This window comes from Sciurus carolinensis, chromosome 2, assembly GCF_902686445.1.
Source record: "Sciurus carolinensis chromosome 2, mSciCar1.2, whole genome shotgun sequence".
In the NCBI taxonomy this organism is placed as follows: Eukaryota; Metazoa; Chordata; class Mammalia; order Rodentia; family Sciuridae; genus Sciurus; species Sciurus carolinensis.
The window spans coordinates 84,231,957-84,247,568 of NC_062214.1; the positions used below are offsets into that span (position 1 = coordinate 84,231,957).

The 15,612-nt window shown below is 39.1% G+C and overlaps 1 protein-coding gene across 2 annotated transcripts in view; it reads right to left on the reverse strand.

The window, feature by feature from the left end:
- Positions 1-15,612, reverse strand: part of Thsd4 (thrombospondin type 1 domain containing 4) — a 590,727-nt gene that overhangs the window by 192,403 nt on the left and 382,712 nt on the right. Inside the window, exon 1 of one of the 2 annotated variants that reach the window (XM_047539596.1) lies at positions 14,422-14,620. The exons of the other annotated variant lie outside the window; for it this stretch is intronic. Coding sequence (XP_047395552.1) covers positions 14,422-14,493 — 72 coding nt within the window. The 5' untranslated portion in view covers positions 14,494-14,620. Of the gene's footprint in view, positions 1-14,421; positions 14,621-15,612 lie in introns of those variants that run through there. 2 annotated transcript variants of the gene reach the window in all.

Sequence of the window (15,612 nt, forward strand, 5' to 3'; positions counted from 1 at the left end):
TTTGACTATTTGGGGTCTTTCTTGCTTCCACATGAATTTCTGTATTATTTTTTTCAGGTTCTATCAAGGATACTATTTTAATATTTTAATGGGAATTGCATTGAATCTGTAGATCACTTTTGGTAGTGTGACAGTTTTAACAATGTTAATTCTTCTAGTCCAAGAACTTTAGAAGAAATCTTCTAGTTTCTTCAATTTCTTTCTTCATTGTTTTGTAATTTTCATTGTAGAGGTCTTTCACCTCCTTTGTTATTCCTAGATTTTAATTTTTTTTGAAGTATTAGAAATGGAATTGCTTTCCTGATTTCTTTCTCAGTGAGTTTATTATTGGCATGTAGAAAGCTACTGATTTTTGTATGTTGATTTTGTATCCTTTTACTTTGTTGAATTTCTTTAACAATTTAAAGAGTCTTTGGGTGAAGTCTTTGGGGTTTTCTAAGTATAGAATCATGTCATCAGCAAATAGGGATTATTTGACTTCTTCCTTTCCTATTTGCATTACTTTTATTTCTTTGTCTTGCCTGATTGCTCTGGCTAAAATTTCAAGTACTATATTGAATACAAGGGTAAAAGTGGTCATCTACATCTTGTTCCTGATTTTAGAGGAAATGTTTTCAGTTTCCCCATTCAGTATCATGTTGGTTATAGGTTTGTCATATGTAGACCTATCATGTTGAAGTAGAATTCCTAATTTATTCAATACTTGTATCATGAATAGATGTTGAATTTTATCAAATGCTTCCTTTGCATCTATTGAGATAATCATGTGATTTTATCCCTAATTTTACTTATGTGATATGTTATGTTTATTGATTTGCACATACTGAACCATTTCTGAACCCCTAGAATGAAACCAACTTGATCATGGTGTATGATCTTTTCAATGTGCTATTGAATTTGACTTGCAAGTATTTTGTTGAGAGTTTTTGTGTTTATGTTGATGAGAGATATTGATCTATAGTTTTCTTCCTTCCTTCCTCCCTTCCATTTTTTTTTTTTTTTTTTTTTTGATACTGATAAGTAGTATCAGGGTACTACTGGCTTCATAGGATGTATTTGGAAAGGTACCTTCCCTTTCTATTTTATGAAATACTTTGAGGTGCCTGGGATATAGTTCTGTGGTAAAGTGCTAGCCAGGTATGCGTGAAGCACTGGGTTTGATCCCTAGCATTGGGGGAAAAAAAGTCTTGTAAGATTCAGCAGGGTATCCATCTTGTCCTGGGCTTTTTTTTTTTTTTTTTTTAAGATTTTTATTATTGCTTCAATCTCATTACTTGTAATTGATCCATTTAGGTTTTGAATATCCTTTGTGTTAATTTTTGTAAGTTATATATGTCCAGAAATTTGGTGGAGTTTATTTTTCTTGACTGTCTTTCTACTTCAGTGTGCTTTCTTTCTCAGGAATAAGAGCCAGAATGATTAAGTGTTATTTGGCTTAATCATTATGATGTGTATCCAGCTTTAAGTATTGGCTTATTTGTGTGCATGTATGAATATGTAACAATGAATCCCACTATTATATATAATTACAATGTACCAATAAAATTTTTTTAAAGTATTGGCTTAGAATTCTATTAATCATCAAAATGCTTCATAATTAGAGGGTACCCTTCATCTGAAAAACTTAAAGTGCTTACACATAGTTCTTACATGTTTTTAATGGTGTTTGGGATTTCAATTATCTTTGAATGGTTTTTTCAGAGCATCAATATGAAATGGTTCCAAAGTAGCTGCCTTCACAGTACTAGTTGTTCTTCACATCCTGAGGCTCATGCTGAAGTTCCTGTAGTGGTTTTGCTAGTAGATATCCTAGCAAAGCTCTGTGCCTCTTGTCTGACAGGTGTCCCCATAAGTCATGACACAGCCTTTCCATCTCAATATAAAATTATGGTTCAGTAAACATGTGCTGCATGTAAGTCTGACACACGCAATGCTCTGCACCACGAGATGACGTGGGATATAGGAGAAGGTTCCCTAGCTGTGGGTGCTTACAGTCAACCTGGGAGACCAGATGCTCATAGGGGTAACAAAAAGAGGGCAACTGAGGTCAGACTAGAGCCAAAGACTGATGTTATAGAATATGTCAAAGTAAAGGACCCTCTAAAACCAGAGATGATGTGCTCCAGTGTCCTGGGAGAGGTAGAACGGGGGTGGGTAGGGTGCAGAAGCTATGATCAATTGGACACAGCATGGCATCCAGACCCTGGCAATTCTCAGATTCCTACTTTTCTCTCATATCTCCTGGGATAAGAAAGCTAGACTGTGAGGTCAGGATCTTTTTTTGATACAGTTACATATGCCAATCCCTTGCAACAGGCCCAGCACGTAGTAGGCATACCATAAGTAATATGTTGAAAAATGACAGTGAAGCTTGGATCCACCCTTTCCTCTGCTTCTCTGCCACCTTCTAACAGGCGCAGATGGTTGATGTTCAAGTCTAACCATCACAACAGGGTCAGTATACTTGGAGAACAAACTCTGTACACTTGTGGCCTCTTACAAATAGTTTTGAACACATTTGTTATGGTTTAGATATGTGTCTTCCACAAGCTCATATGTGAGACAATGCAAGAAAGCTTAGAGATGAAATGATTGGATTATTGGAGCCTTAACCCAATCAGTGAATTAATTCCCTGAAAGGGATTATCTGAGTGGTAACTGTAGGCAGATGGGGTAGGATTGGAGGAGGTGGGTCACTAGGTGTGCCTTTGGGGTATGTATTTTGTCCTTGTTGAGCAGAGCTCTCTCTCTGCTTCCTGATGTGATGTCCTGGGTCACCTTCCTCCGACACACCCTTCCTCTATCATCAGTTCTGCCTCTCCTTGAACCCCAAAAGAATAGAGTCAGCCCATTATAGACTTAGATCTCTGAAATTGTGAGCACCCAAATAAACTTTTCCTCCTTTAATTGTTCTTGTCAGGTCTTTTGATCATAGCAAAACTGACAAAAACAACATGTACTATATCAGGTTTAAATATAAGTGATTTAAATCTACAGGCATTGTTTCAAGTTTCCCCAAGCTTTCACTCACCCAAAGGTCTCAGATGCCGCAACAGGACCTGTTGAGATTATGTTGCTTCTAGACCATTCTGAAACTACTGTGTGGTCTTGGGCAGACCACAACCCCTCAAAAGATTCCCGAGACTCCTATGTATAATAATTAGGTTAGACTAAATGACCTCTAAAGGTCCTTCTCCAGTAATGATTCAAGAGACTGGAATTCAGTATTTAACACACGTATTGGCTCTCAGGAAGAGAGAATATTTTTCATTCGAATCCCAGTTCTACCCTTTTGCTGAGAAAATCAGAGACTTCACAGCCCTGTCCTTCACCAAGTGGGAAGGACATGGGCAGCTCGTTGTAGTGTTAGGAATTCTGTTTTCATTCATTTTCTTTCCTATTTTAAAGCATCCTAGATATTTTCTTCTCTATCTCTCTCATCAAGACTTGGACTTCATCAGATTTGGGTAAGGAATTTGGAGGTACACTTCATTTTAGGTTTCTGACTATAACGAGCTCTCCAGCACCTCTTGTTTCTATTTCCATTCTCATGGATGCATTCGCCTCCAATTCCATGAGCATTCCCTCTCAGTTCTCTCATTTCCATTCTGCTGTAGTTTGACAAATCCCCCCTCATAGCATTATACAAATTCCCTTGCTTAACTAAAGAATCCTCCTCCATTAGACTTCAGATATCAAAAAAAATTTTTTTTTACAACAATGATCACTGCTGTCCATTGAGCCTCCACTCTGCACCAAACGCTTCAAGTGGAAATCATCTCCTTCATCCTCACTACCACTCTATGAGGTGACATGAGCCTCCTGTTTCAAACGTGATGACAGCCATGCTCAGGGAAGTTACTGAGCCTGCCTAAGAAAAATCACACGGAGGCCCAGGGATTCAAGCATAGGCCTGGTGTCTCAGAGACTGTGGGGTTTCTCCCACTGTACGAAAAACACTAACTCTATTCAGGGTTTCATGATACATATTTGTAGCTTGGAGGTCAATCTTAGAGAATTTAGAAGTTGAAACATATTTAAGAAATCATTTAATTTTAGTGAGTTCTTATAGAACATGAGAAATTCAATAACATATCCAAACAGAAGAGAGGAATTAGATATAATGACATGGAAGAACACACACATATTATATACATCTATATTTTTAATATACATGTAAATTATATTTTTGCAAAATTCCATGGAACATTTATAAAAAGTGGTATATTTGACCACAAAAAGCCTCAATTCCTTTTTTTTAAAGCTGGAACTATATTGTGTACAACATGTCCCCAGCCACCTCCCATGCATTATCTTCTACTGTGAGTATTTAATATTCTAGTCAAGAGTTTAAAAGAAGAAAGAAGAAGAAGTATTTGTCATTGTCTAAATATGCCCTTACCTTACCCAGTTCAACACTCTATCATGTTGTTCCTGAGGCTGAGAACACCTTCTTCCAGTATCTGTCTAGGGAACGTCCTGCCATTCTCCAGTCCCATCTCCAATGCTATTTTCTCCCTAAGGCTGTTCTGACCCTCACAAAAGGGTGTGATAGGGTTGTGGCTCAATGGTAGAGCACCTGTCTAGCATGTGTAAGGCACTGAGTTTGATTCTCAGCACCACATTAAAAAATGAATAAATAAAACAAAGGTATTGTGTCCATCTACAACTAAAAAATTTTAAAGGGTGGGATATATTTATTAGAGTGACTTATAGATTAGTCTTCACTAACCTATTTGTTGGGGCCCACCTTAGAGGGAAGAGGGGGTCTTACTTCATGAATTCCACAGCACTTAGCACAAAACCTTACATACAAAATGGTATTCAATATGTAGCTTTTAAATTTAATTCAGAGTTGCTTATTTTGCCTTAGTGGAATGTAAGAAAATGAAAAAAATATATAGATAGGCAGATTTCAGTACATTCTAATATAAACCACGCTCTATCTTTTACATCAGTTACTCATTTTGTCCCTTAAATATGCCTGGGTTGAAATTTCAGCATTCTTTCTGTCAATTCACATTAGCTTTCTAAGCTAAAGTAAATAAATTCATATAATATAATGAATCAGCAAATATGGCTTTTTAAGTAAAATAATATTATTTTTAAAGAAGAAATGCCTAACTGAGTATGCATGCCAACAGCACAGTATAAGAAAATAAGAAAAAAAAGTCACCCACTGTAGCATTAGTTTTGAGACTCAATAATATTTCCATTTATAAATCATGTCTTTCTATTAATGTACCCAATAGTTTCTTGGGAAGTATTTTTTTCTTAAGAAATGCAAATAAAATTTTGTTTGAGCCTGTCACGATATGCCAACCACAATTAATCATTTTTCTCTAATGTAGCTAACCCAAAGGAAAGCAAAGTTAAAGGAAGGTGCTAAAGGCTACTCTGTGCATTTGTATCAATCTTTACAGTTTGTAAAGCAGTTTCATTGATGTGATCTTATTATTGTTCCTTATATGTCATTAAGACAAGTATTATTGTCCCCATTTTGTAGATATGACAACAGAGGACTAGAAAAATAATTTTTTCAAGAAACTACTTTGGGAGAAAAATTTAAAGTGGGAAAAGAAGAAGAAGAAAAATGTGTCTTGCGAAGGGTCAATATGGTAGACTGAGCAAAGGTATTTGTTTTTCTCTTTCCTCTCCAAAATTCCATTCAAGTGTCAGAAAAGATACACATGTGACAACTGTAAAACAAGAAAGGATATGATCAGCAGATAAAAATTTCTGAGGAACTTCTGGATGTTAGGAAAGTTTATGTTGGCAAGAAACCACAGAAGAAGAAACCACCAAAACAAACTATTGAAAAGAAGAAAAAATTCTAAACTCAGAAACCTATGGTACAATGAGCAGGAGGGACTGTGGAGTAAGAGTGGTCATTAACACCAGACACAGACTGCCTGGAGGCTGACTTCATCCCTGCCCATCCCCTCCACAGACCAACAGACAGCTGGTAGGAGATGTCGACATGTCTTCCTTAAACGCTGATAAATGAAGCAGACAAACTTTAGTAAAGATGAAGACTGGAGCAACTCAGTCTGGAAAGTCCATTAATAGATACATAAAAGTTTCTGTTTACTGTAGCACTATTCACAACAGCCAAGATATAGAACCAACCTAGGCATCCACCAATGAATGAATGGATAAAGACAATGTAGCACACATACACAATGCAATATTATCCGACCATGAAAATCAAATCTGTTATTTGCAGCAACATGGATGGAACTGAAGGACATTGTCTTAAGTGAAATAAGTTAGGCACATGTTTTATCAGCTTTTTCACTGCTGTGACCAAAAGACCTGACAAGAACAATTAGAGGAGGAAAAGTTCATTTTGGAGTTCAGGGTTTCAGAGGTCTCCATCCATAAATGGCCAATTCCATTCCTCAGGACATGAGATGAGGCATAACATCATGGTGGAAGGGTGTAGAGGAGAAAAAGAGCTCAGGCATCATACCAGGAAGGAAAGGGGGAGGGAGGGGGGGGAGAGAGGGAGAGAGCACTCCTCACCACTGACAAAATATAAACCATATGGGTATATCCCCCACTGAGCCACCTCCTCTAGCCACACCCTACCTTCCTGCAGTTACTACCTAGCTAATTCCTATCAGGGGATTAATGAACTGATTAGGTTAAGGCTCTCATAACCCAATCATTTCACCTCAAAACTTTCTTGCATTGTCTCATGCATGAGCTTTTGGGGGACACTTCATGTTCTCACTTACATGTGGAAGCTAAAAAGGTGATCTCAGTCAGAGAGTAGAATAGTGTTTTCTAAAGGCCAGGAGGTGATACAGAGATCAGCTAATGGGTAGAGGACTGTAGCTGGAGAGGAAGAAGAGCTTCTAATGTTCTGTAGCAGTAGGACTGCTATGACTGACACCACTCATTTATAATTAATTTATAATTAATGGTGTCATCCTAAAAGAGAGGATCTTGAATGCTGCCAACACAAAGAAATGATAAATATTTGAGATGATACAACACCAAGTACCCTGATCTGATCATTACATGCTGTATACATATATGTATATTTAAATACCACACCATACCCCTTAAGTATGTACCACTATTATTAATTTAAAAATTTAAAATATATTTCAAAAAGTCCCTGTACCCAATATATGCAAAAACAAAACCAGAAAGGCTAGTGTAAGAAAGAAAAATTTACAGGCCACTCTTGAGTATAGATTTTTAAAAGAAAGATCTTAAAATAGATGTTTAAGGTTAATTTAATAAAAAATTGAAATAGCTCATAACTAAGTTGGATTTATTCCTGGAATGCAAAGGTGGCTTAATATTATAAAATCTACTTTAGTAATCTATCACACTGACAGATTAAAGGAAGAAAACCAAATGATCACCTCAAGAAACATAAAATGTTTTAGATAAAATCCAACAGCTATTCATGATTAAAAAACAAATTACTGACTAGGAATAGAAGAGGTTTATCAAACTGACAAAGTGTACAACCAAAAATTTACAGCAAACTTTATTTTCAATGGCAAAATGTTAGAAGTTTTCTCTTCAAATCAGGAACAAAATAACACTGCCTCTATTCAACATTTTACTGGAGGTCCTAGTCAGTGGAAAGATTAAAAAATAAATATACATTTGCAATAACAAAAATATAACAAGATAGCAAGGAATATATCTAAAATAAAACAATGCAAGACCTTCATGTAGAAAAACCAAACATTATTGAAAAATGTTAAAGGAGATCTAAGTAAATGTAAAGCTTATACTATGCTCATGAATAGGAAGCTCAATGTTGGAATGTTCTTATATTGAACTACAGATTCAGTACAATTCTGATAAAAATTCCTAAAGGATTCTTCAAGGAAAACTGATAATATAACTTTAATTTTCATTAAGTTATGGCTCTTCCAAAGAATAAAGTGGAAAGACTTGCCCTACACAGATTGTGCTATAGTCATTGAGGCACTGTGTTACTTGTGCAGAGACAAATGATCAATGGAGGGAACAATGGAGGCCAGAAAAAGACACACATAGCTAGGGGAAGGGGGCGGGCATGTAGCTCAGGGGTAGATGGCTTGCTTAGCACGTGTGAGGCCTTGAGTTGGATCCCCAGCACCACAAAATCCAAAAACAACAAACAAGACACACACATATGGAAACTTGATGTTGGGCACAGATGACAGTGCAAATTTGGTGGAAAGACAAAATTATTCAGTAAGTGGTCCTACCAATATGGGAAAAATTAGATTAGATTAGATCTCTTATTCACACATTTTCTATAGGAAAATGAATTCTGAGTGTATTAAAAATTTATATGTAAAATTAAAAGCTTCAATAATTTTAGAAAACAAAATAGAAGACTATGTCTATAAACTTGGGACACAGCATTTCTTAAGAAATAGTGCTAACAGAAAGAAAACTAAAAAATCTAATACACTAAAACTGAAGGCTTCTGTTTAGTGTATGATACTATAAAATTTTAAATACAAGTCACAAAATGGAGAAAATATTGCATGGAACAAACAAGCAAATGATTCATATTTAAAATATATAAGGAACTCCTAAGTCGGTAGGAAAATAGCAAAGAACCAAATTTAAAACTAGAAAATAGATATCAACAGGCATTTCACAGAAGAGGAAACATGAAGCACAGAGATACAAATCATGTGGTGCCAACAGTTAGTGATCAGGAAAGTGTCAATCACCACAAACCAAGACCTTTTTATGCCTGATAGGGTAAAAATCAGCCTATCTGATAATGCCAAATATTGGAAAGCAGATAAATCCTTGAGAATTTTTACACACAGCTAGTGGAAATGAAATGATGGAACTTCTGTCAAAATCTTCTTGACATTCTCTTGTCAGAGTTGAGGCAACATGTATTCTATGACCCAGCAATTAGACTCCTAGGTATATACCTTCAAGGAATCCTTGTACGTGCAAGTGAGGAGGCAAGTTCCAAACGCTCATAGCAGCATTATTTACATCAGAAAAAAATCCAGTGGGAAAAATCTAAATATGTCCCAATGGGAAAAAAGGTGGTATATTTGTAGGGAAGAACACTACACTGCAGAGAAACCGAACAGAGGAAGCGCTGGTACACGCTGATCACATTGAATAACGATACAAGTTGAATAAGGAGTTCAAGGTACCATGTTTATACGACTTAAAACCAAACAATATATTCTTCAGAGACACATGCATGTGTGCTAGTGTTATTCTTAAAAGTAAGGAAGCAATGACCATAAAATTCTGGATGATGTTTCTCCCTACAGGACTATAGTAAGAGGGACCTGGTGTGGAGCAGCTTACAGGACTGGAAATGTCTGATTTCTTCAGTTGGGAGGAGGGCTCACAGATGTTTGTTGGATTATTCTGCTTCATAATTTGCTTATATACTAAATATATTCTCATATATATTAAATATTACACTTTTTTAGAAACAAGAGAAGTGGTTACAAAGGTACTCAGAAATGAAAGGCTTTTGAATTTATTTTACAAAACTATTAAAACCTTGGTCTAGCACAATAAAAGAGCCACAAACCAATAATACCTATTTATAAAGAAAAAAACTGAAAATGAAATATTTGTAAATCAAACCCAGTAGCAAATTTAATGAACAAATCATCACGAAGAGGATAATTAATTCTAAGTCAGCAAAGACAGTTCAACGTGCAGAAACCTCTAATATAAATCACCATAAAACTAGATTAAAGGAGAACATTCATGTGGACATTGGTCAAGGCAAACAATGTTGGGTAAAATTCAATAATTCCTGATCAAAACTCAGAAAGGGGCTTATATTTGGAATAAAATTTATTTACCTAAAATATCTGGCAGGCATCATTCTCAGTGATGAAATATTAGAGGCATTTCCATGTAAGTCTAGAAGGAGTTGAAAATGTTGGTTTTCTTTGCTCTCATTCAACACTGCCTTCTGGAAGGCCCAGCAATTGCAATAAGACAAGAGGCAGAAGTGAGAGGCACAGATATCAGAGAAGAAGAAAAAGTATTCATAGGTTGTACACATACACACAAACTCATAGGCAACACATATACCCAGAGCATTATGTTTATAAGTGTATAGGTATGGTTCTGGAAGGTGCCAAACAGTGAACCATGGCTTCACTTGTGGAGGGAAGAAGGAGCAGAAAGAGTGAAGGTAAAGAGGAAACTGGAACTTTCATTCTTTTATAGTTTACTGTTTGTTTTTGTTTTTAAAATGACAGCTTTCATAAATTAAAAAAAAAAAAAGATTTAAACATTGAAAGTTAGATCCAAGGCTCAGACTCAGGCCATGTGCTGTCACGTTCCACATAGTGGGTTTTGTATTTTAGAAATCAGAAAGAGAAAGAAAGGTGGAGCTACTGAGAATTGTGCACCAAGAATTAGTCATTAAGACCATTATGCTGATCCTTAATTTCTATTTGAAAGTAATACTCCAGGGACCAAGAGTGATCACTAGCTTATTAAGCAACTCTATAGTCATAATATAATTTGTCTTATTCCTTAGGAAATACTTATAATAATAATCCGTGACAATAAAATGTCTTAAAATAATGACCCAGATGATACATCCTAAACAGATTTTCTTGAGACTGTAGATTCGGACTGTCTCAAACTTTCAAAGCCACAGAGAACTTCCGCTCATAAGATGTGCTGACTGACAGATCGACCATGTCCGAAACCTTCTTTCCAGAACACACCATGTTCTTTCTTATTTCTAGGGTTCTACAAATGTTTTCCTTTGCCTGGAATATCCACCCTCCCTCCCTCCAACTTTTACACTTAAAATGCTCACCCTCCCATCAGAAACAAGCTAACATAGCTGTCCTGACTGCTCTCCTTCAGAAGATCTACTTCCAAGGTTGGCCCTTGGCTGGCATCTAGGAACATGGATTTGGGGAGGGTCCTGCTATTCCCAGAACTGACAGGAACATACTATACTATACGGACATGGTTTATGTTGAACACCTGTTTTCCTTCTGGGTGTCTGGAAATTTGGTATATAACAGGCAGAGGGTGCCTATGTGGTCAGTCCTAATAAAGACTGTAGGTCCTGAATCTCATAAGCTTCCTTGGTTGCCAGCACCTGCTTTCCCACCCCAGCCAGCCTATGGCCCTCTGTGTCTTTTATATCCTTCCTCAGAGGCTGGACAAACATGGACACGTTTTGTACAATGGCAGCATTTTATACCCATTGTTCTACTACTTGCTTTTCTTACCTAACAACATATAATGAATAGAAAATATATTTACTGTTGACTTTTAATCTTAAAAATTGATTTATAATTCACAGATCATAAAATGTATTTAAAGTATGAAATTTGGAGCTGGAGGTATAGCTCAGTGTTAGAAAGCAGGGACCTGGGCTCAAACCAAACCAAACCAAACCAAACCAATAAACATACAAAAAACCCTAAACCAAATCAAGCCAAGCCAAACCAAACCAAACCAAAACAAAATAGGATACAATTCAGTGATTTTTAGTATAGCTGCAAAATTGTACAAGAATCTCTACTAATTCTGAAACATTTTCATTGCCACAAAAAGAAATCCCATACCCATTAGCATCTGGGATATTTATTTTTAATTTTGATGAATTTTGCCATATTGGTTCATCAAAATAAATTTTAAAAACCTTCTGACCCACTCTGGTAATTTATCTCATATAATATATAGATCTGAATATGTTTCTACGTGCCTCTCTTCCCCTCTTCCTCCATATAACATACCTCACTGACCTTATATGAGAAAGTCCACATTCAGGAAAGAAAAGGCAAGTCTTCCACCCCCCACCCCTCCACCACCATTCTGTGTATGCTGCACAGAAACTGGATCCCAACAGGTCCCCACACTGACAAGTGCACTGAGTCCAGGCTGACTAACCATTCCTTCACAGTTTTAAAGGATGTATCCAATCTGCCCTAACCTTGCTACCCTAACCTTGTCAAAGGCATTCCAGTGACCTCAGTGTTCTTATTTTAAGGAAAGCAGGGACTGAAGCTATACCAGGTTATCCTGTCCTTGTGATGGTGCCAGCCACCGGATGCCAAACAAGACTTGCCCTGCATCATGCGCCCCTCCCTGCACCTGCAGGCCCCCACTTATCTGGAAGAACCGTGCCCCCTAGAAAACTGACTGTGAATTTGCTGCTTGGCTGCCAGCCCCAGGCTGAGAACACAGCCAGCCAAGCAGCCCGAGGTGGACGACGCCTCCTTCCGCTTTCTTCCTCTCCTCCTGTGTTTTTAGGAACGTCCAGGGGGAAGATAATTAAAACCTGCAAGAAATCCGGCTGGCAGAGAAAAAGAAAATCTTGGTGACGACGCCACATGTTTATGGGTAAGTTTTGTAAGTAACACGGCAATAAAAAAAGAGGCTCTTATAAATAAATGCCACATTCTTCAAAGCTCTGTATAAACGACATTCTTTTTAAGGAGGTGGGGGGCTTATGCATACTCATACTTTCTCGTCTTTTCATTTCCAACAATGGAAAAGGAATCCTAATTGTACAATTTCCTAGGAGCATAGAAGTTATGGAGCCAACATCACGGGAACACACACACGCTCACATGCACACTGAGGGAAGCAAGAAAGAAAAGAGGAGAAGACACTGGAAGATGGTTATTTCATAGAGCTGTTGGCACAGAACTAAGGGCAGAAGGGCAGGCATCTCCCCACCTCTGCTAGGGTTTTTCTGACTGTTGAGCACCCCACTTTTAACTCAAAAGACAGAAGCTTTGCGGTCCTCTCCTGAGTGAGCGTTGAGTGCTGTCTGACCAACATCAAGATCAGAGTGAGCCTGGGTAATCCCCTTTCATTATTCCTCTGCTTTACTGATTGTAAGGTGAAACACAGCCGGCTGCCTCTTGCCTGTGACACAAGGCTCAAGGACTCACATTCCAGAGTGGCCCTCCCCAGGAACCAGCTGCGGGCAGGTAACTGAAGCAGCCCTTTGCTTTGCTGTTAATAAGAGTAATTGGCACGCCACTGAGGGGCTGCCGGAGCACTGTGATTTGCTCCGTAAGGGGGTCTCCCTTGACCATATGTGCAGGCAGCGGTGATAGAAATATTTTCCATATGAGCTTTCCTCTCGCCTGCTTAAGTGCTCAGGGCTGAGTTAGGCCAGCCCATTTGTCATTTACTCTACACAGTAAAAAATCAACAGGGAAGTTGCGAACCTCAGCTACAACTAGAGGGCAATGGTTTGCTTTCAGCTTCCAGCATCACTAACCCATTCAGTTCCTCAGGCTCCCATTCAAAAGCTCAATCCCCCCACGGGCCCAGCATGTATCTGGAGAGCAGAGGACATGGGTAACTAACAGGCGAAAAGCCTACAACAAATGACCCGTTGCTGCACGCCTCAGAGCTGCACGTCTATTTTGAACAGAGGAACAAGCCTGCTGAAACCACAGCTGGCTCTGCAGCCGGGGCTGGGGAGCACTCTCACTTCCAGACCTCTCAGAAAAGGGAAAGTAATTACATTAGGCTTTCAGAGCCAGCTTGGTCCCTGACAAGGCTAACAAAAGGCGAAGCTGTGAAGTGGCCTCATGGCCTTTTCTAAGAGATACACTTTTCACTTGGCTTTCCAAAGAAGAAGACAGATTCAGGAGAAAGGCTGTCCCTTCAAAGTCAGGCATCAGACTCTGAGCTTTTCCATCAAGGCAAGGAGTGACAGGAGTGGAGGAGGCACACTGGCCCACAGGCTTATTTGCAGGTGAGGGTGGATACACCCAAGTGTTTCCCTTTCTGGGCTGAAGGAACATCCCTTCCCCTCTCTGTCTGCCTCAGAAACTGGCTCCCAGAGGTCTCAGTGATGTTCAGAAATGTAACCAGTAAACACATGAGCTAAACCAATAAGAATAAATCATCTTCATAGGCCTTAAAAATGCCTCTCTCTATGGTAGATCCAAGCACACTCCTAGTCCCATTGGACATCACTGTCCCTCCTCAATCCTACAATAGAAAGTTATGCACAGATCTTCCAAACACATCAAAGCAAAAAAAGAGAAAAATGTGGTGTAGAGGCAGGAAAGAAAGATCAATCCCTCTTGCACACATATTCTCTCTGCAGCACAGGAGAAAATTTCCCAAAAGGGAATTTCCTTTCCTGCCTTTGTACCAGTCCCTACTGGAATCTGACATGCCACATATTTTGTTCTGCAACAGCATCTGTCACCCAGGCCAACTCCCCAGTGTGGCAACTATACAGACAAGCTCAGAATGAGATTTTAGCAAGTACAGGCTTCTTCAAAAAGAAAAGAAGTCTTCATATAAGAAAAGGCAAGAGAAGTCTAAAAAAGCAATATCAAGCATTATTCTCTGCACACCATAAAAACCCACTGCCTGATCCCTGTTGGTAGATAGAAGAGGAAATTTAATGCTGACAAAAGTATAACTTCTGACAAGATATTTTATTTGGCTTACCTCTCCCCCAGGTCTTGCTAACATTGCTGTTTGAACGTGGAGCAATGTTAATATCAGGTAGCTGACAAACATTATTACCCAAAGTTAGAGCTACCCTAGAGGAGAACTCCGTCTGCCAAGTGCTAACAGCTAGCAGATGCACTTGTGTCTCGGGATTCCAGCCCTGGAGTTCCGCTAGGCACCGCGCTGGTTCCCTCGGCTCTCCCTCACTGTACTACCCGGCGCTCCGAGCTCAGCCTCTGCTCTGAAGAAAACTGGTAAGCTGATCTCTTCATGTAATAACTTCTCCCGGCTGGGGGAGGGGACAGGAGCCAGCTGGGAGCTGGGGGGCTGCCTTTAACAGAAAGCAGAAAGGGGAGGGACAGAAATGATCAATGTGGAGGTCTGCATCTGGTCTCATTCATAAAAAGGGCTCCAAGGTAAGCACTTCTCATGCAGGGGGAGAGCCCCTGCCTCATCAGTTGAGGCAGGCAGGAGGCAGTGAACTGCAGCAGGATGAGCTCCAGGCTGGGAGCTGGGAGACTGGGGCCTTCCTAGTCCAGAATCTGGGGCTGACAAGAGCTGTGTGTACTGGACCAGCTGCCATCCCTCTCTGGGTGTGGCTGCTTGTTCTCACTAGTACAATCAAGGTTGGGTGGCTGACTTCTGAACTCCCTTTTAATTCTGATGTGATGGTTACAGAGACCTAGGCAGTCTTAGTCTACATTATGAAGTGCAGCCTCCAAGAGGAAAGAAGTAACCAGGGTGCTGTGTGTTTATGCACCAGTCACATGGATGTGAATGGACCAGAATTGGGGAATCCACTATATTTTCCTCTTGCTGCATTCTTAGGCCACTGTGCCTAATTACTGTTGACTCTGATGTAAAGATAAGTGGTAAGGCAGGAACAAGTAACTCCCAGGTGTTAGGTAAGGCTGGCAGAATGCATGGAAATATAGGATGGCTTTAAAGACAGAAAAGAGCTACCTCTTAATTGGCTCAGAATGACCATCAAAGTGGTCACTGAGGACATGAGGAGTGTAGGGAGCAGGATGGAGAACAGGTCTTGCTAAAGCTGACATATGGTCTGCTTGAGACATAGTTCAGGGTCAACTCTGATTCAATGCAATAGCAGGGATCATGGTTCAAAATGGGTTGAAAACTAAGCAAGTATTGGAGGCTGTCTAGAATGGACATACAGAATCCTTCTGA